Here is a 22,080-nt window from a genome sequence, read left to right on the forward strand (position 1 = left end):
CTTTTGCGCCCGACCATATCCCTGCCAAGGGCAAACGCTTCATTAATTCTAATTCATGTTCTTTCAACAATTACAATTGCAGAGCCCCCTCTCTTAGCCCAAAGTGCCTCCATCATTACCACTGGCATCGGGCAGTCCTTGAGTATCCCGTGTATGCTGCTGGATGGCATACCCCTCCCAGAAAGACACTGGTCACTAAATGGGAAACATGTAAGATATAGGAGAAATTGATAACGGTACTAGATACAGGATTATACAGATTTATCTAACGTGTCTTTGTTATTCCGCAAAGGTTCAATTGAACGGGAGAATGTTTGTGAGGAGTGATGGAAGTTTGTACATTGAAAGAGCTGTCCCAGAGGATTCTGGGGCATATGTTTGTACAGCAATGAATGTAGCAGGCTCTATGAACATTACAGTCATCTTGGAGGTCCATGGTAAGTAGTCTTCTGTTTTCATGCTCTGTCCACGCTCTAGACTCGAGGCAGGTTTGAAGTAAAGTCGTTATTGAAAAGCATTGTCATTCTGACCACCTGCTATTGACATTTGCTTTGAGCGGTGGGCTCATCAGAGGATAATGACAGACAAGCCAGATTATGATCCATCAGCGGCGTAATGAATAAATGCCTCAAGCGCCGATCCAGTTGGCTTTCTAAGGCCAGTGAGATTAAGGCCAAGCAAATAGTCAGCTGTGCTTTGTGGCCTACCTTCTTCACAGTGCCCCCAGAAATCAAAGCTGGGCCCTACCGCTACATAGCCAACGAGGGCGTAGCCATCACATTGTCATGTGAGACGAGTGGCATTCCTAAACCAGTTGTGGTCTGGTCCAAGGTAAGAGTTGGACGTTTTCTGTTATTCTAACTGCCTGTATTCCTTACTCTGGTTCATACGTCCTTTGCCAGCCTTTCTGCTGAAAATGAAACATCATGAGGCTGCAGTGCAGCATTGCTGACTTGCAACTTTTATTGAAACAAAGTGCTTAAACATGATTTTCCCAAGAAGTCACTCGTCGTATTTGTCAGTTAAGTATTTTTGCAATCCAGATCAGAGAGTTCCCCCAATCTTTCTTTGTCAGAACATTGACATTTACTTAATGGCATGACCATGTTGCACAAGCATAAACCTTGAGGTAAGCTGCAGTTTGCCATTCACAAAATTCCTATAGTTGATCGGGGATCAGTCCAGAGTGTCTGCCTTTTGCCTTAAGTCTGCTAGAGTCTATCCAGTCTCTGACCTTGAACAGAATAAGCCATAGAAAAAATGATGGAATTAAAGGAGCACATATTCCCAACATATCAAGTACCGGTTTGCTGCTTTAGGGTACGGTCTTTCTTTGCCAAGTTCTTGTTCATATAACATTAAGCACTTTTGACTAATTGTATTTTACTACTTAATTGTCAGCACAGTGTGAGGTAGGTGGCAAGCACATTTGCCTCACAGTCAAAAGTTTCTGGGTTTGAAACTCAGTTTGGACCTTTTTGAGGGGACTATATGTTCACCCCGAGCTAAGATTCAACCCACATCCTTTGACTGTGAGGCAGACATGCTAGCTACATGTTCCACAGTGCTGCCTACACACGATCATACATAATTTAGTATTTGCTCATGGGTTTGACCAATCAAACACCAAGCTAAAATTATGGTAAACTCAATTGAGATAGAAAGAGCGTATGAGACCAAGTTTCTCAAATTAGTAATAGACTCAAAACTATGTTGGAAGCCACATATCGATAACGTAAAAAGAAAAATAGCCAAAACCGTAGGGATCCTCTACAAAACCAAGGAAGTGCTAAATAAGAGATCTTTGTACACATTGTACACTTCATTATTATTACCATATATGACCTACTGTGTGGAAATATGGGGAAATGCCTGCAAAACAAACACACTCCCTATTCTCAACCTACAAAAAAAAGCAATTCGAATTATTAATAGATCAAAATATACGGAACCCACAAATCCACTATTTATCAAATTAAATACGATGAAATTTTATGACCTGGTTGACTTTAAAATCGCCCAATTAATGTACAAAGCACACAATAACCTGCTCTGCCAAAACATTCAGAAGTTTTTCGAAATTCGAGAAAGCAGCTATGATTTAAGAGGTACCAACTTATTCAAAAAAACTCAAAACAAGAACAAACATCAAATAAAGAAGTGTATCTATCAAAGGTGTTAATCTGTGGAATAATCTCGAAACGGACCTGAAAATGAGTAAATCGCTTGCTGAGTTCAAAAACAAATTCAAAAAAATACTACAAACAACCTACATCAATCAGAGTTAAAATGATAAATTCAAAACATTAAATATAATGATAAATCAGAACTAAGTTGATAAATAGAGAAAGGTATATAAATATCCATTATGAATTTAAGAGAAAATTGACACAAGAGTGTCAGGGTGTGGAAGTATATAATCCCGATACAAACCAAAAGTTGTAAAAATATCACGGTTAAGGGTAAAGTATGAGCCTTAATGGAGACTTCTTTCTTCTTACTTTTTTCTTTTCTGAGTGATATAAAAATGATTTATTAGATACAATCACATAACGGGGTAGGACTAGATAAGTTTTTTACTTCTTCCTACTCCCTTGAACATAATAACTGTGTTGAATGAAGATTGATTTCTTTCTTTTTTACTTTTTTTATCTACCTTATTTTCTGTCAAATTATTACTGTATATATGTTTTATGTTCAATAAACAAACAAACAAACAAACAAACAAATATATTGAAAAGAGCCGTAATTAAATAAAGTCAATATAACAGTTGTTCATTCCGATGCACAGTCATTATTCCCACGATGACGGCACTCACAAGCCTCGTGTAAAATCCCAATCAAGATCCAGTTGTTTATGCTGTATTCGAACATGACTTTTATGGTTCTCTTTACACCCATTACTGCAAAGTGCTGAGCTTTATGCTTTATGCTTACCACCGCTATCATTTAAACAGCTTTCAAGTCTGTAAAACATAAATGCGATACAAAGGCTGTGTTCTACTTATAAATGTCACATCAGGGCTTTGAGCCAGATTCATTTTTCTGAATTGCTTTTTCCGAAACAATTTTATCAGCGTGCTGCACAGTCAAATTCCTTACCGCAGTCTCCTTGCCAGATAAGGATACATCTGTTAAAGCTGTTCAAAACAAGTGTAAATTCAGTAGCCTGCATTCTTGTATGTTCACACTGGAGACCGAGAGCAGGTTAGAGGGGAGCCTTGTAATTAGATGAAACATCAAAGGTTTGGCTACAAAGCTGAAAGGGAGCTCTGTGTTCCAACATTGTCGTGTGTGGAGATCCCTCGTGGTTTTAATGCATGCTGTGGCTTTAGGGAAGGCAACCTGTGCCTCGGGGCGGTTCCTCGCTTCAGGCTGACCCCGATGGACACCTCCACATCCCTCACCCAACAACTGACGATGCAGGAATCTACATCTGTACTGCCACTAGTTCTGTGGGTTACGCGAGTCGAGAAATCCAACTCAGTGTTAACAGTAAGGCCAATAAATGTCTGACTGTCGTCACTCAATTCAAGTAGTTTCCAGGCGAGCCAACACTCACAGTTGTTTCTCTTTTCACAGCAATACCGAAGATAGTGGGTGCGAGTGACCATGACATAGTAAAAATGTCTGCAGAGGTGGGAGCAGAAGTAGTTCTACCTTGTGAGGCCCAGGGGAGTCCGACACCACTTGTCACCTGGAACAGAAACGGTCACCCTATCCCCCCTGTCACAGCAGGGTAAGTGGAAGGTTTTAACATCACTGTGGCAACAGCGTCATGTGTAGTGAAAGACAAAGGTGCTCAGCACGCCTTAAGTCATGCCATTCATTACTCCTCAAGTTTTCAGTGATGCCCTTTAAAGCGCAGCTTGGCCGAGGAGCCAACCGTCTGCAGGGGGCCTGTGTGAAGGCTTGACTTTCTCACCAAATTGAGGTGGAACATCTGGCCCTGCATGGCTCACATTCATGTGTGGTCACGGTGGCTGCAGACAGGCAGGCAGACTCAGTTCACAGGCAAGAGGAGAGACCCTCCGACTAAATAGGTCGAGAGGAGGATGACGAGGGGAGGTGAAAGCCGCAGCGGTGACTCAAATGCCGTATGGCTAGTCTATGCGGCCGGGAAGAAAGGAAATGTGGGTGGTGGTGTGGGGGATGCCAGGAAGAGGGGAAGAAAGCGAACTGACAGGGAAGAGATACAAGCCCCGTCTGCCTGAAGTTGGGAATCCCTGGGGTGCGTTAGCAATAAAACAACATGCTGACTCTTTGCTAGCCCTGCCTGATGAGGATAACATGTCTCTGTGAACAACCCCCACATGGGCTGCAAATGGAGCCACTGCAGATACTATGCAAGCTGTACAGTACTGAAGAGGCCAGCGGGGTGCTGATTGTTGCATCATGTAAATTAGAGGGGTGGCTCTGGTGTTTCAAAACCTGACACTTACAACATTGTATATCAATGTGGGAACTGATGGAGAGGGGATGTCCTGTCCCGTCTGCTTTAGCTTGTCTAAGCCCGCAAAGCAACATTTTGCTCAAAGCACCGTCGCTCGGCGCCTCAAATGTCACTGCTTTTCTTCACATGACTGGAGGACTTGGGGTAACTGTGATAACATGGAGAAACAAGATATTTTTTGCTTCAAGCTTATTTCCACCGAAATAAACATGTTATTGTTATCGTTCAGTTGCCTAGCAAAAACACTTATCTTCCATAACTGGGAGAGGTCTGTTTACATGTGCGTGTGTATTTTGCATTTATACAACTCCGCCTTGATGAATTTCAGACGAATACAAAAACTTTTCAAGTTACCAAGCAGCCTTTCACTCCCTCGAAACATCAAACAGATGGGCATGTTTTAGTCACAAGCATACTTTTTGTTTGTCTCTGACAGGCAAACTAATGGCAAAATTGGCATTAGCGTTACTCAAGCAAATATCCCAGTAATGTATGTACATGCATCTAGCACTGCGGTCGGGCCTTTCTTTAAATCAAATCACGCGTGACGCCATCGTGATTGACTTAACACACTGTTAAGTGTGTATTAATGTTGGCATCTCTGTGACCTTTCCCAGGGTGACTTCATCAACTTAATCTCTGGCTATCCTTTTATACTGTAATTACCTTGGACAATGGTAACAAGTCACAGGGGAGATCACTCGACCCTTGAGGACGCTGCATTTTACTGAGTGGTTTCTTTTTTTTAGACCTTGGATTTCTCACTTAGTCACCACTCGGACAAATAATTTTTTTCAGGGCATCCACATTTTTTTTACATTTTAGGGTAACAAATGTTCTTAAAAAAACAAAGGAATTCACGCTTTTGGTTTTTTTTTCTTCCAAACAAGATTAGCTTTCTTTCCACCAATATAGAATAGATTTTCTCTCACTCTTTAAGTGTTGTGTTTTATTGTGTCATTTCTTTGCTCTTCACCCCTCACCATTCCCCAGGTTCACTGTTTTGCCCTCAGGCTCCCTGAAGATAACTGATGTACGCCTCATTGATAGTAAATTGTACACGTGTACTGCAGAGAACCCAGCCGGCAATGTGTCCTTAAGCTACAATTTACACATCCAAGGTAACTTTGTGGGGTTTTATGATAAAGTCAGAAACAATGACATGTTTGTTGAGAGCACTTTCATGTTGATAGAATTCATGATAATGGCACTTCTCTCTAAACTGTTGACATTATGGATAGATATGATAAAACACGCGTCAAGGTTGTTCTTTTGTCCTTAGCCAAGCCCAGGATTCAGCCCGCACCCCCGCTACTGAAAGCCCTGGTGGGACAAACAGTCACGCTCCCATGTGTGGTCCAGGGGGAGCCGAGCCCAGAGGTCAATTGGTTTCACAATGGCCTTCCTGTTGGGATCAAGGACACGTCACCCTTTAGGATCCAGCACGTCAGCATGGCTGACAAAGGAACTTACCAATGCGTGGCTCGCAACAGCGCTGGACAGGAGACTTTGGAGATCACGCTGGAAATTCTTGGTGAATTCCTGTCACTTAATACCAGCCTTTTACAGTTCAAGAAAAAAACCCACTCGTCTTTTCTTTAAAGTTTGGATTCAGTGTCAACCACATACGGTATCCTACTATGTCCATGTTTCTTTCTATCTATCTATCTATCTATCTATCTATCTATCTATCTATCTATCTATCTATCTATCTATCTATCTATCTATCTATCTATCTATCTATCTATCTATCTATCTATCTATCTATCTATCTATCTATCTATCTATCTATCTATCTATCTATCTATCTATCTATCTATCCACTGAATAAACACTCCACTTTTAAGCAGTGTGATCATTTTAATGGGAATGCGTCAGGGACAGAATCAGTCTTTTGTGCCTCCATTGACTCATAGTATACTGTATATTTAAAAAGTATAACAGAGTTGTACATGTCTAATGCCACATTTTCCAACCTCAAAATAGGCCCCAGATTGCGTTTTATTGGGCCACCAAAAGAGTAAAATGCAGTCTTTTTTTTTTTTTTTTTTGCCCACCAAGCAGGAACCTAATCGCTTTGGAAAATGTATCTTGATTAATGTTTGTTCCAATGAATACTTGGTTAGTTCATATGAAAATACGGTGTCATGTAATTGATCAATTAATTTGAAGTTTGGGTTCTGGAGAGGAATCAAACGTGTGATTTGAAACCTTGGTCTACCGTGATACCATTTTGGCTTTTGCAACTCTTTCTCAATCTGTTGACTCTGCCTTTACCAATGTTTTTGTTCCCACAGAGGCCCCGTCTTTTGCAGAACCAGGAGATGCAGTCATGGAGAAAATAGCTAACAGCAAGGCCATCATCCCCTGCCCAGCTGAAGGTAACAATAAAATCAAATATTAGGGTCAATAAATACTGTCGACGTATTCTTGTACTCATCAAATTACTTTGTCAGTACTCTGCCTAAGAGACACTGTTGCCTTAGTTTTGTTCACTGATTCTTTGTGAATAAATTAGCCTTCAGGAGTGAGGTAATGAGTTCGCCATCCCCCACGAACACATAGGGTTGGGAGGGTTACTTTAAATGTAATGTATTCCGATATAGTTTGAAATGTAGCAAGTAATGTAATCCAAGTAACATAATAACAGTAAAATAACGTAACGTGACTATTTTTATCCAACCATTCTCTTCCATTTCTCCGGGGTCGGGTCACAGGGGCAGCAGCTTTAGCAGGGAAACCCAGACTTCCCAACCACTTTGTACAGCCCTTCCGGCATTCCTTGATAAGTCAGTAGACATGGCCTCTCGAGCGTGTCTTTGGGCATACCTGGGGACTCCTACTGGGACGTACCCGGAACCCCTGACCAGGGAGGCTTCCAGAAGGCATCCTGATCAAATGCCCAAGCCACCTCATTCGGCTCCTCTCAATGCAGAGGGGCAGCTGGTTTACTCTGAGCCCATTGCCTTGAACCATTAAGTACATGTACAGAGGCAGGGGGGCAATAGTATGCCCACACCTGCTTGGCGCCTCTCTCTGTGGGCAATTCCAGAGTCGAAGAGAGTCCAACCCTACTTGAGAGGACTGGTATGAGAGCCCAGGCTTTGTGTGGAGGGAAGACCTATTATGTCTATTTTCTAGTCGGGACTTCTCAACTTCGCAAACCAGCTCCGGCTTCTTCTCTGCCAGAGAGGTGACATTTCACATCCCTAGAGCAAGTTTCTGTAGCCTCTGGCCGCTGCTCGGTTCACATGGCACAAGACCCCGATGGCCCCTCCCACAGATGGCGAACCCATGGGAAGAGAATTCACGTTACTGTGCCCAGTTGGGTCCCATGGGTGCAGTCGCTTTCCTTTGAGCCCCGTCTTCCGGACTTTTAATTACTTTTAGAATACTCCATTATCAAATATCCTTTAAAAAAGGACTCAATAGATTATACAGTATATAAAAATTATACATATTTATCTTCTTTTTGTTCATATTAATGTTTATTATGCATGGTTTTGGAATGTGGGAGGAAGACCGGAATCTTCAGAATTCAGATCAAAAAGCTCACCACTGTGAGGCAAACGTGCCAATTACCGGTACTTGTTACCCGTGGTGTAGATTAGATTAGATGGATTGATGGATTAATTAATTGATTGATTGATCCTTCATTCATCCCGTGAGGGAAAATTGATTTGCTAGCTTCCTAACGGTTTTCAAAACCTTTCCACATGACTACGTTATAAAGAGTGAACCAGAAAAGAAAAGAGGAAAAATCAGACACAAACACACACTTGTAGTTTTGATATGATGGCCATGGTACGTGACACAAAAAATATATACTTCTTTTTTTAATTCTCTGTGAGAAGTTTAACTGCCGTTACTGATCATACGGTGTTTAAATACCGTATTTTGACACTAAAAGGCGCACTGGACTATGAGGCGCACCTTCAGTGAATGGCCTATTTTGTCTTTTTTTTTTCATACATTGGGCGCATCGCATTATAAGACTCAATCTACAATGACTCCACTAGATGGAGCTATGCTCAAGGAACAGCCAACGGAACGATCAGATGTCAGTAAAACATATTTAATAAAGCAGCGACACAGTTCACTTCACCAACAGCAAGTTATAACATTGACTCGTTAATGTTGAACTCTTTTGCCGCTGCTCTATTTCCGTGTTCAACTGCGTAGCCGATCGCCTAAGTTTGAACTCTGCGTTGTCATCATGTCTCGAGCAAGGAGCCATTTTGGGGTTGAAATATTACCGTAATGACCAGACACAAGGCGCATCGGATTTTAAGGCGCTATGAGCTTTCCAGAAAATGGAAGGCTTTTAGGTGCGCCTTTTAGTGAGGAAAATATGTGATGGGATAGTGAAATATTAAATAAGGAGGTGAAGGCACAAGCCTACCCTGCTAATGCCCCCACTTTGGCAGCTTTACTTTGGAAATGTTATCTAAAATGAATGAATCTTCCAGAGAATACAATTTAAACAGTCACTATCCATTCCCTCCAAGTTGCTTTTATATTGGCCGCATTTAGAGAACACAGCACGTACATATATCTGATGGTCCGTGCCATTAGCCTCAATTAATGGCCAACATAAACTTTCCCAAAGACGAGTAATGGCGGTTCATTGAACTATCTTGTGACCATTTATCTACGTGTTGCTCCATTAAAACTGGAAAAGATCCCGCGAGTTGAAATGTGGGTGAGGGCTCAAATCAACAAACTGCCTCTCTCGCCCTGCATTAGAAATGTAGAATCAATTTTTTTAATAAATGAAACCTGTAATCTTTTTTTTCTGTAACTGGAGTGGAATACAGTTTCAAAAAAGTGTATCTTGATTATGAACCACCGCAGGTAGTTTTCGCTAGCAGAATTACTGGTGAATACTTACCATATGACAGTTCATGAAAAAAAATAATAAAATAAAATAAATGGTGTTTGCTTTGTTCTGTGCCGCGCTAACCTGTTAACCCTCAAATGGAGAAGGTGAGGGCTGTATCTAATATGAAACACCAGCTGGAACATCCGCCTGCCTGCTGCATCCGTGAGCCACATCTGCTCTGGTCTGCATATGGGCCTGCTGGGAAAGGAATCCTAATGACAGGTTACAGCAAGCATATACGGCATGTCTGAGGTGCACCGTAATGTACAGCGAGGCACCTGAAGCCACCTACCCCTATCTGCATCTAAGTCAAACAGGCATGCAGTGCTAGCTCACTTGAAACCCAAGTGTTTGCTTGACACAGCCAGAGAGAGAGGCAGTCGGCTGCAGGAAGGAAAAGGTTCTTCACCAGATAACTTCCTTTATGAGGAAGGTGTAACCCAGTTTTGCCTGAGGGGTGTTATTAATTCACCAACAAGAGCAGCATTGCATTTAAAAGAAGTAATCATTTCAGAAACACGTGCTGGGTATCAGTCAGTCTATATCGGCCACTGCAAATAAATTCGAGAGTCAATTAAGTGAGTTCTGACACGTAAAATAGAACATCTGTTTGCATTTTCTTCCAGCAATGAGATAACTTTGCTTCCGAGCTCCTTAACTGTAAACATGTGTCCAGAAAGACACCAGATGATAACATCACTTTTTTTTCCCCCTGCATGACTCATGGGAATTATTTTTGAGGGTTGAGGAAAGATGTTGTCTCCATACTTAACACCTTTGTAAATAAACAGACGCGCAGTATTTGGTCAGTCTATACTGCACTGTACTCTCAACAGTTGTCTTGTGAGTCTGTGTTTGGGGCGAGTACCTCATCCTCCCACCGTAGCCCAATTCCACCTTTCACTCATTTACCACTTCTAGCTGTTTTGTGTCCACGAAGCTATCGAAAACATCTGTTTGAGGCTCCTGAGTCTGAGAATTGTGCCTATGAACTAATCTTACTGCTCCTCTGTATTGGGTCATAAATCTCGAGAACACTCGGACAGATCTTTCATGGTGCCATTGAATTTCAATCTGGCAGTGAAAGAAAATGCCTGCCCTGCTCTCGAACAGATAGATGCTTTGATTTTTGATTCTTTTTTTTTGGGGGGGGGGGGCTGGCTGTCCACTGCTCATAGAGAATAAAAAAAAATGGTGGTTGTTGTTTTTTCCAGAGGCTTATTTTAAACGTCACCCATCTCTGTCTTGCAGGCTCTCCACATCCCAAGGTGCGCTGGTTCAAGAATGGCCTGGAGATACATCCTGGACAATCAGAGTTTTCTGTGACGAGGGATGGAGCTCTTGTAATTAGCAGAGCTTCTGCCAGTCACAGTGGCGACTTCAAGTGTGTGGCGTCGAACGAGGCGGGCTCTGTCGACAGGAAGACCAGATTGAAAGTGAATGGTAAGACCTCATCCCCACTTCTATCGGGAAGTGGAAAGCACAACAGAAATCTTCTGCTGTCCTGTATTATTTCAGTTCCTCCTGAAATCCACGATGATGGCCAGGCACACAACCTTACTGTGACCTTAAAGCAGCCCCTCACTCTAGGCTGTGATGCCTTTGGTATTCCCTCCCCTACAATTACCTGGACTAAAGATGGTCATCCTGTGAGTTTGTGACGCTGGTGTCTCACTGATCTGCAACTGCACGTGAACCGACTCAAGCCCTACAACATACCCGACTCTCCATTGCCATCATGTGGTCCTTGTTATAACTACAAGATGACGCTGGGGACAGTGGGATACAGTGTGGTATTTTCATTTGTCCAGGTCGACGGTCCTGGGTTGTATCTGCAAAATGGGAACCGTCTGCTCAGAATCTACAGAGTCCAGCCAGAACATGCAGGAATATTTGCTTGCACTGCTCAAAACTCAGCTGGAGAGGCACAAAGAGAATATCATATTGTGGTGCAAGGTGAGCTCACAATGCAGCGACCCCACCGATTTGTTAAGTGCCAGGGATTTGTAGTCTGGTGAAAAAATATCACTTTGATCACTCCTGATATTAGCGCATCTGCACAATTTAATTATGTCAAATATGAGTTGTGTTATGTATCCCAAAAAAAGAAATCCTATTCAGTCATTTTATTCACATTTTTAGAGCAGTCTTTAGTCAGCATTATACTGTATATATTGCGACCAGAATATTTCGTTAAAGTCATGTCTTGTTTTACAAATTCATGAATTGATACAGCAGCTTGACTGGATTTCAAACATTGTGTAACTGTGTGTACTGTAGCTGTGCCTATTGCTGTTATTGTTGACGGTATATACAAGGCAGAGAATCCATCGTTCTCTTACCAATGTAGTAGGCCTTCGTGAAATTGCCAATACTCTGTACTTGTCCTTGTGAAAATATGCATTCAATGTTAAGTGACTAACACCTTTTCTGTGTGTTAATCTACTGTTGCAGCTCCACCAGTGATCTCAGGAACATCCAAACTACAAGATATAACAGCCGTCCTAGGGCAGGAGGTAGAGTTTCAGTGCAGAGTTAGTGGCCGTCCAGCACCCATCGTGGAATGGAGTCGCGACGGAGAGTAAGCATTAATCGGTTTTCAGACGTTCTATTCCCCAACAACTCCAAGGCTATGATATCCTCTATGGGTCCTTGCTGTTCTCAGAGTACTGTCCCGTGATGGAGATCCACATGTGGAGTTTCTGGAAGAAGGCCAAGTGCTGAAAGTGAAATCAGTCCGGCTGAGAGATGAAGGACTTTACCAGTGTCTGGCCAGCAACAATGCAGGGACACAGATGCGCCAGTTCAGACTAACAGTGCAAGGTTTCCGTTTTTTTTCTTATCTACTCATAATTATTAGAGGCTTGTTTTAAATCTAGTGAAGTATAATGTTAACAAGTGCACTCATTATTGTGTTTCCACTACACAGAATGAGAGTTATCAAAATAATTACTGTGCCATCGAGGATGAGATTATAGTTGCAAAAGTGTTTTGGTACCAATGTTGTTTTTAAGTTTAAAAATTTCAAATGTTGAATGATAAATTTGCCTTCTTTGCAGCTCCTCCGACAATCAGGGGTCCCGGTGAGACCTCAAATGTGTCAGTGGTGCTGGGTTTCTCGATAGTTCTTCTCTGTGATGTAGAAGGTTCACCCATGCCAAGTATCACCTGGTTGAAAGACAACCAGCCCATTGTGTCGAGCCCCCAGCTGACATACACCCAAGGTGGGCAGGCTTTAAGGGTGGGCTCAGCACAAGGTGACAGCACAGGCCTCTATACCTGCCGGGCTTCCAATCCAGCTGGTACTGCTGTCAAGCACTATTCTCTTAATGTTCTGGGTAGGACGCATTTCCACATGTCTATGACGCTAAATTGTGGAACAGGACTGTACATCTGATTTTGCTTTTCTTCCCTTTTCAAGTGCCCCCACAAATAGAGGGGGACTCAACATCTTTAGGTACTCGGGAAGAGAAAGTACGAATCAATGACAGTTTAACTCTTTCCTGCCTTGCTAAAGGCTTCCCTGAGCCCAAGATTGCCTGGTTCAAAGATGGGCAGGTTAGTGAGACACAGCATTTCCAAGATTACTGTTTCGCCAGACACCTTATAGCACATACTCACAATGTCTATAACCTTGAAAGTTTAATCCTGCAATCTAAGTCTTTTTTTTTAACTCTTAAGATGTTGACAGGAAGCAACCATGTTGGCATCCAGGAGAGTGGCGCCTACCTGCACTTAGAGAATGCAATGCTGTTCCATGAAGGTCAGTACACATGTGTGGTCACCAACTCGGCAGGAGAAGACAAGAGATACTTCCATGTTTCCATCCAAGGTGTGTTATGCTGTACCCAAGTTACATCACACACCAGTTGAACATGGCTCTAAACTAGCAAAAAATTGGCATCACCTTTTTAGTTCCTCCGGTCTTCCATCGCGTGACTAACAGAGAAGCAGCCTGGGGTGTGGAGGACAGGGAGGATGAGGAGAATGAGGACACGGTGGAGACGCGCGAAGTAGTCCTCGGCCACCCCATCAGCCTGTCCTGTGAAAGTAATGCAATACCACCACCCAAACTCAATTGGTACAAAGATGGACAGAAGCTCACCAGCGCTGACGGAGCAACATTACTGCCAGGTCAGGTTCGAGGCCATTGTGTGAGCTCACTTTTGATCATGAAAGACTCAACTGCTCGTCTCGGTTTGTCCTCTCAGGTGGACAGGTGTTACAAATTGCTCGAATTCAGAAAGAGGATGCAGGAATGTATACTTGTGAGGCTGTCAATGAGGCTGGAGAGGACCACATGCATTTTAAACTGGAAGTCCTGGGTAAGCGTGAACATTTGCCTCAGTTTGTTGCAATGACACTTACAAAATACATGAGAAAAACAATCCATTCTACCATTTGAAATGGCCAGTATCACCTGTGATCACGGGGGCATCAGAGGAGTTTATGGAGGAAATAGGAGCAGTGGTCAACAGCACCGTGGCCCTCCATTGTGATGTAACTGGACATCCGACCCCAGCTATCTCGTGGCTTCGAGATGGACAGCCAGTTCACACGGATTCACTGCATCTCGTCAGTGAGGACAAGGCACAACTGCAGGTAAAGCAGTGCTGTCCCATTGAGCCAAGGGATGGAATTTGGATTGAGGAATAACTCTCATCTTTATATAGCTCCTCAGTGTGCAGGTTTCAGACATGGCTGGATACCTGTGTGTAGCAGAAAACAAAGTTGGGTCAGTTGAGAAGCTCTTCAGTCTAACTGTTCAAGGTAAGAACATATATTTTTCGTTCTGTTGGATTCACTCTCACCGAGTATTGATAATCAGTTGGTATTTTGATCTTGACACAGTGACTCATGTCGACAGTATATGTACAATTCACTGTTTTTTGTTATAGTACCACCAAGGATATTAGGCCCGAAGGAGGAAGAGCTGAGTGTCACCGAGGGTCACATGGTGTCATTACTGTGTGATGTCCAAGCATACCCTCCACCAGAAATTACTTGGACCAAAGATGGGCAGATCCTCCACTTCAGTACTGGTATCCACATATTGCCAGGTTAGATCCAGGAAACAAAAATCAATCGATAATGATGTTCCAATTGTGTGTTTTTAATACAGTCTGTTATTATGGTCTTTATTATTCCTTTGTTTTTGTTTTTGTTTTTTTTCTTGAGGGGATAATATGATGCAACTTGCCAAAACACCCCAATGATCATGAATTAGTGGATGATTGTTGAATACTGCATCGATTTTTGAGTATAGATTTTATTAGCATGATGACGAGGCTTTGTTGTTCAGTCCATACATAAATACGGTTTCTGTATGCAGGTGACACAGTCATACATGCATTTCACTGGCATCTGGCCGAACCCTCCCATGTCCAAATGTCTTTTCAAAAATCTATGGGTCATTCCAGAATCGGAGGATATTTTGGCTTCAAAATTCTTGAAAAATAAACCTTCACTTTTCTGATTTTCTGCTGCATATTTATCGATAATAGATCATAAACTATCAAAGGCTCCATTAGCCCAGTTTAGATCAATGGGATGATTTTTATTACATGACTTATTTGGTGTTTAAAATACCTGTCACTGTAATCAGTGACAGGTATAAGATGAACAAATGGAAATCGCAGATGAGAAAAGATTTTTTTTTTTTCTTTCAAATTTGATAGGAAAGCAGGTAGTTCAGACAAGGCAAATGTTTGTTCATGAACAATTCCAAAGTATATTTAATATGTCGGGCGGCCCGGTAGTCCAGTGGTTGGCACGTCGGCTTCACAGTGCAGAGGTACCGGGTTCGATTCCAGCTCCGGCCTCCCTGTGTGGAGTTTGCATGTTCTCCCCGGGCCTGCGTGGGTTTTCTCCGGGTGCTCCGGTTTCCTCCCACATTCCAAAAACATGCATGTCAGGCTGGTTGGACGCTCTAAATTGTCCCTAGGTGTGAGTGTGGGCGTGGATGGTTGTTCGTCTCTGTGTGCCCTGCGATTGGCTGGCAACTGATTCAGGGTGTCCCCCGCCTACTGCCCGGAGATGGCTGGGATAGGCTCCAGCACCCCCCGCGACCCTAGTGAGGATCAAGCGGTTCGGAAAATGGATGGATGGATGGATTTAATATGTCCCCCTTTAATATTACAGGTGGCCAGATGTTACAGCTGCCAAGGGCAAGAGCGGAGGATGCAGGACAATATGTGTGCACAGCTTCCAACTCAGCTGGCCAGGACCAAAAGAGTCTACTCCTCAGTGTTTATGGTGAGCCATCTGCACACGCCGGCTTCATACACAGATGATCACATTTCAAGGCATTGTCTCAGCAAAAAAAAAAACCAAAAAAACAATGTTTACCACAGCTGTGACAGAGAATATGTAGCCTGAAAGTGAATCGTGACAAGTTGAAATGAATCACAATGAGATCATGTCTTCATTCGAAATGCAAACCAACAGTCCTGCCCACCCTGAGGCCTCGTCTTGATGCCGAGTCAGATGTGCTGACCCCGCAGCTTGGCTCCTCTGTAACCCTGCAATGTGAGGCACATGGTGTCCCTGAGCCCGAGGTCACATGGTATAAAAATGGACTCCAACTAGTTACAGGGAATGGACTGCAGACAGATCGCCAGCAGCTGGAGATCACAGGAGTTCAGGTCAGGAAAACTTATTAAACTTATCAATTTATCAAACTCCAAAGTCATGCCATCACTCGACTCAACTGTCACACATCAAATTTCCTTACTTTGGAAATTGCTTTGCTCCCAGGTGGCAGATGGTGGCACCTATACTTGCAAAGTATCTAATGTGGCTGGCCAGGTCGACAGGACATTCATACTGGCGGTCTATGGTGCGAATATCTCTTTTGTGTTCCGGACGACCACAGTGAAGCAAGAGTGGTGGACATGGTTTCAACTACAGTGCAATTTTATTTTTACAGTTCCACCTGTCCTTGATGAGCCTCTCCCAGAGGCCCTAAACTTCACCCTGGGCTCTCACGTATCCCTTCGATGTGAGGCCTCGGGGGTCCCTGTGCCAAGCATCACATGGCTCAAGGATGGAACACCTATTGGTAAGACTATTACAAAAAAATGGAAATACGACACTATCATCCTATGTAAAATTTAAAATTGTCTGTTTCCAGAAAGTAGCCTGCAGTGGCAGTGGTCTATTCGGGGGAACCGCCTAGAGTTGGGGCCTCTTACTCTGTCTCATGCAGGAACTTACACTTGCGTGGCCAAGAACAGTGAAGGACAGGAACAAAAGGATTACATTCTTACAGTGCACGGTAAAAAATGACATCCATTTACTAAAACAATGGCTATCAATTCTCATATGAAATTCAACTGTCATCCATGAAAGAACAAATTATTATTTGGGTTGACCAGTTGTCTTTTTCCTATGTAGTGTCACCGACTATTCTGGACTCTGATCATCCATCTGAGGTGAGTGCACCCATAGGAGAAGAGGCAACACTTGAGTGCAAAGCCGCTGGAAACCCCGTACCTCACCTTAGCTGGCTGAAAGATGGCTCGACTTTGGAAGAGTCAGATACACGTCACGTTGCGTGAGTTATTTCCAGCCCACATTTCCTGACAGAACAATAATGTACTGTGTGAGGTCATAGTAATAATACATTATTTGTATTTACAAAGTTGCTCAATTTGTTTTACAATAGCCTAATCTATTCATCGTTGTCATTCCCCTAAAATTTGGGGAATAAACTGAAAAAAATCATTAGCATCAAAGTTTGTAAGCATAAAAGATGAATGTGTAGAGAAACAAATGGATTTGTTTATGGTACAATCATGGAGAACATTAATAGCAGCTGGTATACAGATGTTCAGTAACTTTTATGATAAATGAAAATGCAACAAACAACCATGTGTTTGACCGTGAGAACGTCGTGGGGCAATGATGATAATAATGAGAATGTTATTCTGGTGTTCGTAGCATTTAAACTATTTTGTACTTGTTATTCACTAGTGTGACTCCTGATGGCAGCACATTAACTTTACGAAGGCTTAGTCCTGAGGATTCTGGAACGTATACCTGCTTGGCTGTCAGTCCTGCTGGCCAGGAGAGCAAGATCTACACCCTTTTTGTCCTTGGTCAGTTTTAACATTCAACTGTCATAATTTTTGATCGAACAATATGTAGTTGTTTGTTTATTTCTTTATTTTTTGTCACAGTACGTCCATCCATCTTGGGTGAGACCATCGAACCGAAAGTGGTGCAGGCCATACAGGACAGTGCGTTGACTCTTGAGTGCCATGCTGATGGAAATCCTCCACCTCAGATCAGCTGGCTCAGGAATGGACACCCCTTACTTTTATCACCCAATACACGCCTAATCTCTGGTGACTCAATACTGAGGTCTGTCTGCAGCGCTGATTTGTGTATATGTTGTCAAATTATACATGAAAGTTATGCTGACTGTCCATTTGTCTCATTTAGGATTTCTCCTGTACACTTGTCAGATGCTGGAATTTACACATGCATAGCTCGCAGTCGAGCTGGTCTTGCTGAGCTTAGCTATGACGTCCAGGTCCAAGGTACCATCATTACACACACAGTTAATGTTTAAGGCATAACAACCATGCACCTACCAAGAACTCATTTACAAAGTAGTTCCATCAACTTTCAAAACTGTAATACGCTCCCCGACCAAACATAAATAAATTAACTTCCATTACTCCAATACAGTTGGCATACACACCCAACTTTTTTTTCCCCCAATTATTACTGTATTGGCCCGAATATAAGACAGTGTTTTTTTGCATTGAAATAAGACTGAAAAAGTGGGTCGTCTTACATTCGGGGTCTAGACATTATACCATTCACGACGCTAGATGGCGCCATATATCATTGAAGCGAATGCTGAACTTGACTCCCCAGGCCAAAGTGAACCCCTGTCACGAAGCATAAAAATAAAAATAACGGTGGGACGAAGAAGAAAAATAAAAAATAGCAGTAAGAAAGAAAAGAGAAGAAAATAATAGAAGAGATCACAGAAAATGGAGAAACGTAGCGACAATTTGGAGAAAAGTGGGTCGAAGATCGGCCAGGTTAACCGGCAGCTGAGGAGAAGTTATGATGTAATTTACTGTACATTTCAAAAACCAGAAGCCATTCATTTACGAATGTGATTGCAGTTTAGTTTAAATATTCAAATGTTCAGATATTAAGATTTGAGGCAAAATAACATGCTTTTTCTCTCAAATATATTGTTATAATCATTTGTTTCAAATGTACTGTAATTATTTTCTGAATAAAAATTAATTTGGTGTTCAAAAAGTCTTTTCAAACTTGAGTCTTGAAAAAGAGTGGGGCGTCTTATAACCAGGGCCATCTTATATTCGGGCCAATATGGTACTACAGTTAGTAGCATTTCGGATTCTGGTACTGCATGTCACAGCGTTATATGTTCTACAGTGCCCCCTGGCGTAGATCATGTTGAACCAGTGGAACCAGTGACAGTTGTGAGAGGATCACTAGTAACGCTTACCTGTGAGGCCCGTGGTGTTCCTCCTCCAACGTTGACTTGGATGAAGGATGGCCAGCCAATTTCACTTCACCGGAACTTGTTGCTGGATGGACAGGAGACACGACTGCAGCTGCCTGATGTGTCACCCTCAGAGGCAGGCCTCTACAGCTGTGTTGCCAGCAACCAGGCTGGAAGCAGCACAAAGAGTTTTAATCTCACCATTCTTGGTATTATTATTATTATTATTAATGATGATATTATTAACGTCTATATTTTTGTCTGAACACATTTCGACAAAGCGCCTTGAATTCTGATCCAGAGCCTCCAAAGATATCCAAGTCTGGTGCCCCAGAAGAACTGACGATTGCAGTAAACAACCCACTGGAGTTGGAGTGCTCTGCAGATGGAGTACCGCCCCCTACCCTTATCTGGCTCAAAGATGGTCGTCCGCTGGGCGGAAACAACATCATTCAGGACGATGGACACATTCTCAGTATTAGCAAAATTCAGGTAAAAAAAAAAAAAAACAACAGCTTCGAACAGCCACAAATGCTACAGTGCACATGCAGATTTGTTATAAAAATGTACTGTTGCTCTGAGCTTGATATAAAATATATCATAATTGTACCTGGGAAAAATAGGGCATGGCTCAAAGAATTACAGGTTTTAAAGACAAAATAAAATAGTCCCAGAGATCTGCAGACATCTGCATTCAAACAGAGCTGAATCCACTTGTCAGTTAGAAATTGTCACGCATTACAATGAATGAAAATTTTAGTCTTCATGGTCCAATTCTCATTACCCATCGTAGAAAATGTAGTGTTATGCATCAGTTTTCTTTACATTACAGTCCAGTATACTAGAAACACATAAAAAGGCACAGAATCTAAATTTGAGACTTGGCATCAGAGTTTTGCAAGAGACAGTCAACCTGACAAACACTGTCTTCTTCAAGGTTGAGGATGCAGGTCTGTACACCTGCTTGGCCAGCAGCCCAGCTGGAGAAGATGGAAGAAACCATTGGGTTCGAGTACAAGGTGAATGAAGAATGAGTTGTACATACTTTGAACTGCGCAATCTGATGTCTTCTGAATTAGTACGTGATTATGCAAACATTGTTCACATTATAGTCCCACCGACCCTTCTTGGCTCTGAAGATGTGAGGACGTTGTCAGTACCACTTAATGGACATTTGACCCTGGAGTGCCTGGCTGACAGTGACCCCTCTCCTGATATAGAGTGGTACAAGGATGAGGTTGAGATGCAGGTACAGGATGTGAACACATTCACAAAGAGTGAGTGAAGTAGAAGAACATCTATAAGTCAGATCTTTCTCTCCAATTAGCTGGGTGGTCGCATCCAGCGGCTTGCAGGAGGCCAGTACCTTGAAATACAGGATGTCAGACCCGAGGACAGTGGCCAGTACAGTTGTGTGGTTAGCAACATAGCAGGAAGCACCAGTCTCTTCTTCATTGTGGAGATTCTCTGTAAATTGCTCTTTTACCAGACATGGTTAAAACTAGTTCGGCACATTGGACCCTAATCATACTTCTGCCTCCCAGTGCCGCCGGTAATAAAGGAGAGCAGCGCAGTGGTGACAGCTCATATAGGCCAGGATGCAGTTTTACCATGTGAAGTCGAGGATGGCACGACTCCTGCAATCATATGGCGAAAAGATGGCTTCCCTATAATCCACGATAACAACAAGTGGGTCTTTATTTTGTGTTAATGTGGTTAAAAGGTTAACATGTTTAGGCTTTTCCCACAACAGCTTGAGTGAATTTTATATTTCTAGTAAACCACGTACTGTACATACTTCAAATGTAGTCAGACTGCTAATTTCAGTGAATTCTTGTAATTTGAAGGATGAAATCACACCTTATCAAAAAGCATTTCATTGAAGCATTTTCAAACAATGTCACAATTAACTTAGTTGCAAGAATTTGTCCAAGGATTCCGACAAATAAAATCGCATCATACACATTTGGGTATAAATCCAACGACCTTTTTGTCTTTGAAACTGATTGAGCATGGATAGCATTAAAATCCTATTGGATGTATTTTATGAAAATGACTCAGCCTGTGAAATATTTCAGGTACACTATGGTACCAGAAGGCTCCTTACATGTGCATGGGGTTCAGTTGAGCGATGCTGGCCGCTACCACTGCACGGTATCAAACCAGGCAGGCTCAGACCACCGCGGAATCGATCTCAGAGTGTTTGGTAAATAGAGAAAAAAAATGGGAACTCTGAAATTTGTGACTCGGGTCAACATGTTGGAATCTGCTCTGTGTCGTGTTAGTGGGTCCTTCAATCAGTCCAGGTCCGTTCAACATGACGGTCACCACAGGCATCAGAGCTGTCCTGAGCTGTGAGACAACAGGCATACCCCCTCCTAAAGTGTCTTGGAGAAGGAATGGCTCTCCTCTTGATGCTAGCCAGGGTGCATACAGGTAAATACACACTTATTTGTGACATAAGTGATCATAATAACAATAGTAAGACATCATATCTTATTTTTGAAGGTTATTATCTTCTGGGTCCCTGGTAATTTTATCGCCATCCAATGAGGATGAAGGTTACTTTGAGTGTACAGCCGTGAATGATGTTGGAGAGGAGCGCAGGGTTATTGAGGTCAATCTCCAAGGTATGGATTTTAAGGTGGTACAAGTAGACAACAGTTTGAAATTCAATAATTGTATTTTTGTGCATTGCTCTTGTAGTCCCACCATCTATTGAAGACGATGTCACAACAGTCACGGCTGTGAAAATGTCTCCAGTGGAGTTGCCTTGTCATGTCAAAGGCCGACCTCAGCCCACCGTCTCTTGGACAAAAGGTGGAGCCAAGCTGGGCTCTAGAGGAGGAAGTTATCGCATCCTTCCTACAGGTAAGAAACCGTCTCTACTTGTGTTTTAGGGATTATCGCAGTGTCATGCAAGACACTGAGAAGAAAACTCATCAATTACCCCATTTAAGAGGCAGATAAATATACTTATTTATTCAATATTTGGTAGTAAGATTAGAATAACGACAACGGCAGTAGTGGGTCACCTGTGTCAAGATCCATTTGGTCAATAAACATGCTTAGTAACATCTGATTTATTATTTTTTAAACAAAGCATGAACATCAAATATACAATAATATAATGAACCGCTGTAGTTATTGCCAAAAAATGTAACTAAATCAATAATGAATTACATCTGAATGAGAGAAACTAAATTAAGACACAATAAATGGCCCGAGTTGAATTTTCATTTTTTATGAAAC

General features: G+C 42.4%; 1 protein-coding gene across 1 annotated transcript in view; it reads left to right on the top strand.

Annotated features, from left to right (window-relative positions):
* hmcn2 (hemicentin 2) overlaps positions 1 to 22,080 on the top strand; it is a 51,318-nt gene that overhangs the window by 16,736 nt on the left and 12,502 nt on the right. The window contains exons 18-57 of the mRNA XM_086111886.1: positions 83 to 210; positions 293 to 437; positions 719 to 831; positions 3,336 to 3,495; positions 3,583 to 3,739; positions 5,447 to 5,574; positions 5,736 to 5,987; positions 6,751 to 6,834; positions 10,587 to 10,778; positions 10,854 to 10,984; positions 11,147 to 11,291; positions 11,790 to 11,916; positions 12,001 to 12,158; positions 12,395 to 12,673; positions 12,757 to 12,893; positions 13,017 to 13,167; positions 13,251 to 13,469; positions 13,547 to 13,660; positions 13,750 to 13,937; positions 14,009 to 14,105; positions 14,234 to 14,395; positions 15,477 to 15,590; positions 15,783 to 15,979; positions 16,092 to 16,173; positions 16,264 to 16,395; positions 16,468 to 16,611; positions 16,731 to 16,890; positions 17,310 to 17,434; positions 17,516 to 17,699; positions 17,781 to 17,878; positions 18,759 to 19,037; positions 19,130 to 19,320; positions 19,766 to 19,847; positions 19,941 to 20,077; positions 20,156 to 20,297; positions 20,373 to 20,517; positions 20,907 to 21,034; positions 21,114 to 21,264; positions 21,337 to 21,458; positions 21,535 to 21,699. Of these exons, the coding sequence (XP_085968012.1) occupies positions 83 to 210; positions 293 to 437; positions 719 to 831; positions 3,336 to 3,495; positions 3,583 to 3,739; positions 5,447 to 5,574; positions 5,736 to 5,987; positions 6,751 to 6,834; positions 10,587 to 10,778; positions 10,854 to 10,984; positions 11,147 to 11,291; positions 11,790 to 11,916; positions 12,001 to 12,158; positions 12,395 to 12,673; positions 12,757 to 12,893; positions 13,017 to 13,167; positions 13,251 to 13,469; positions 13,547 to 13,660; positions 13,750 to 13,937; positions 14,009 to 14,105; positions 14,234 to 14,395; positions 15,477 to 15,590; positions 15,783 to 15,979; positions 16,092 to 16,173; positions 16,264 to 16,395; positions 16,468 to 16,611; positions 16,731 to 16,890; positions 17,310 to 17,434; positions 17,516 to 17,699; positions 17,781 to 17,878; positions 18,759 to 19,037; positions 19,130 to 19,320; positions 19,766 to 19,847; positions 19,941 to 20,077; positions 20,156 to 20,297; positions 20,373 to 20,517; positions 20,907 to 21,034; positions 21,114 to 21,264; positions 21,337 to 21,458; positions 21,535 to 21,699 (6,045 nt within the window). The remainder of the gene's footprint in view (positions 1 to 82; positions 211 to 292; positions 438 to 718; positions 832 to 3,335; positions 3,496 to 3,582; positions 3,740 to 5,446; positions 5,575 to 5,735; positions 5,988 to 6,750; positions 6,835 to 10,586; positions 10,779 to 10,853; positions 10,985 to 11,146; positions 11,292 to 11,789; positions 11,917 to 12,000; positions 12,159 to 12,394; positions 12,674 to 12,756; positions 12,894 to 13,016; positions 13,168 to 13,250; positions 13,470 to 13,546; positions 13,661 to 13,749; positions 13,938 to 14,008; positions 14,106 to 14,233; positions 14,396 to 15,476; positions 15,591 to 15,782; positions 15,980 to 16,091; positions 16,174 to 16,263; positions 16,396 to 16,467; positions 16,612 to 16,730; positions 16,891 to 17,309; positions 17,435 to 17,515; positions 17,700 to 17,780; positions 17,879 to 18,758; positions 19,038 to 19,129; positions 19,321 to 19,765; positions 19,848 to 19,940; positions 20,078 to 20,155; positions 20,298 to 20,372; positions 20,518 to 20,906; positions 21,035 to 21,113; positions 21,265 to 21,336; positions 21,459 to 21,534; positions 21,700 to 22,080) is intronic.

Source organism: Hippocampus guttulatus, chromosome 5, assembly GCF_054856545.1.
Source record: "Hippocampus guttulatus isolate MCC_2025c chromosome 5, RoL_Hgut_1.0, whole genome shotgun sequence".
Lineage (NCBI taxonomy): Eukaryota > Metazoa > Chordata > Actinopteri > Syngnathiformes > Syngnathidae > Hippocampus > Hippocampus guttulatus.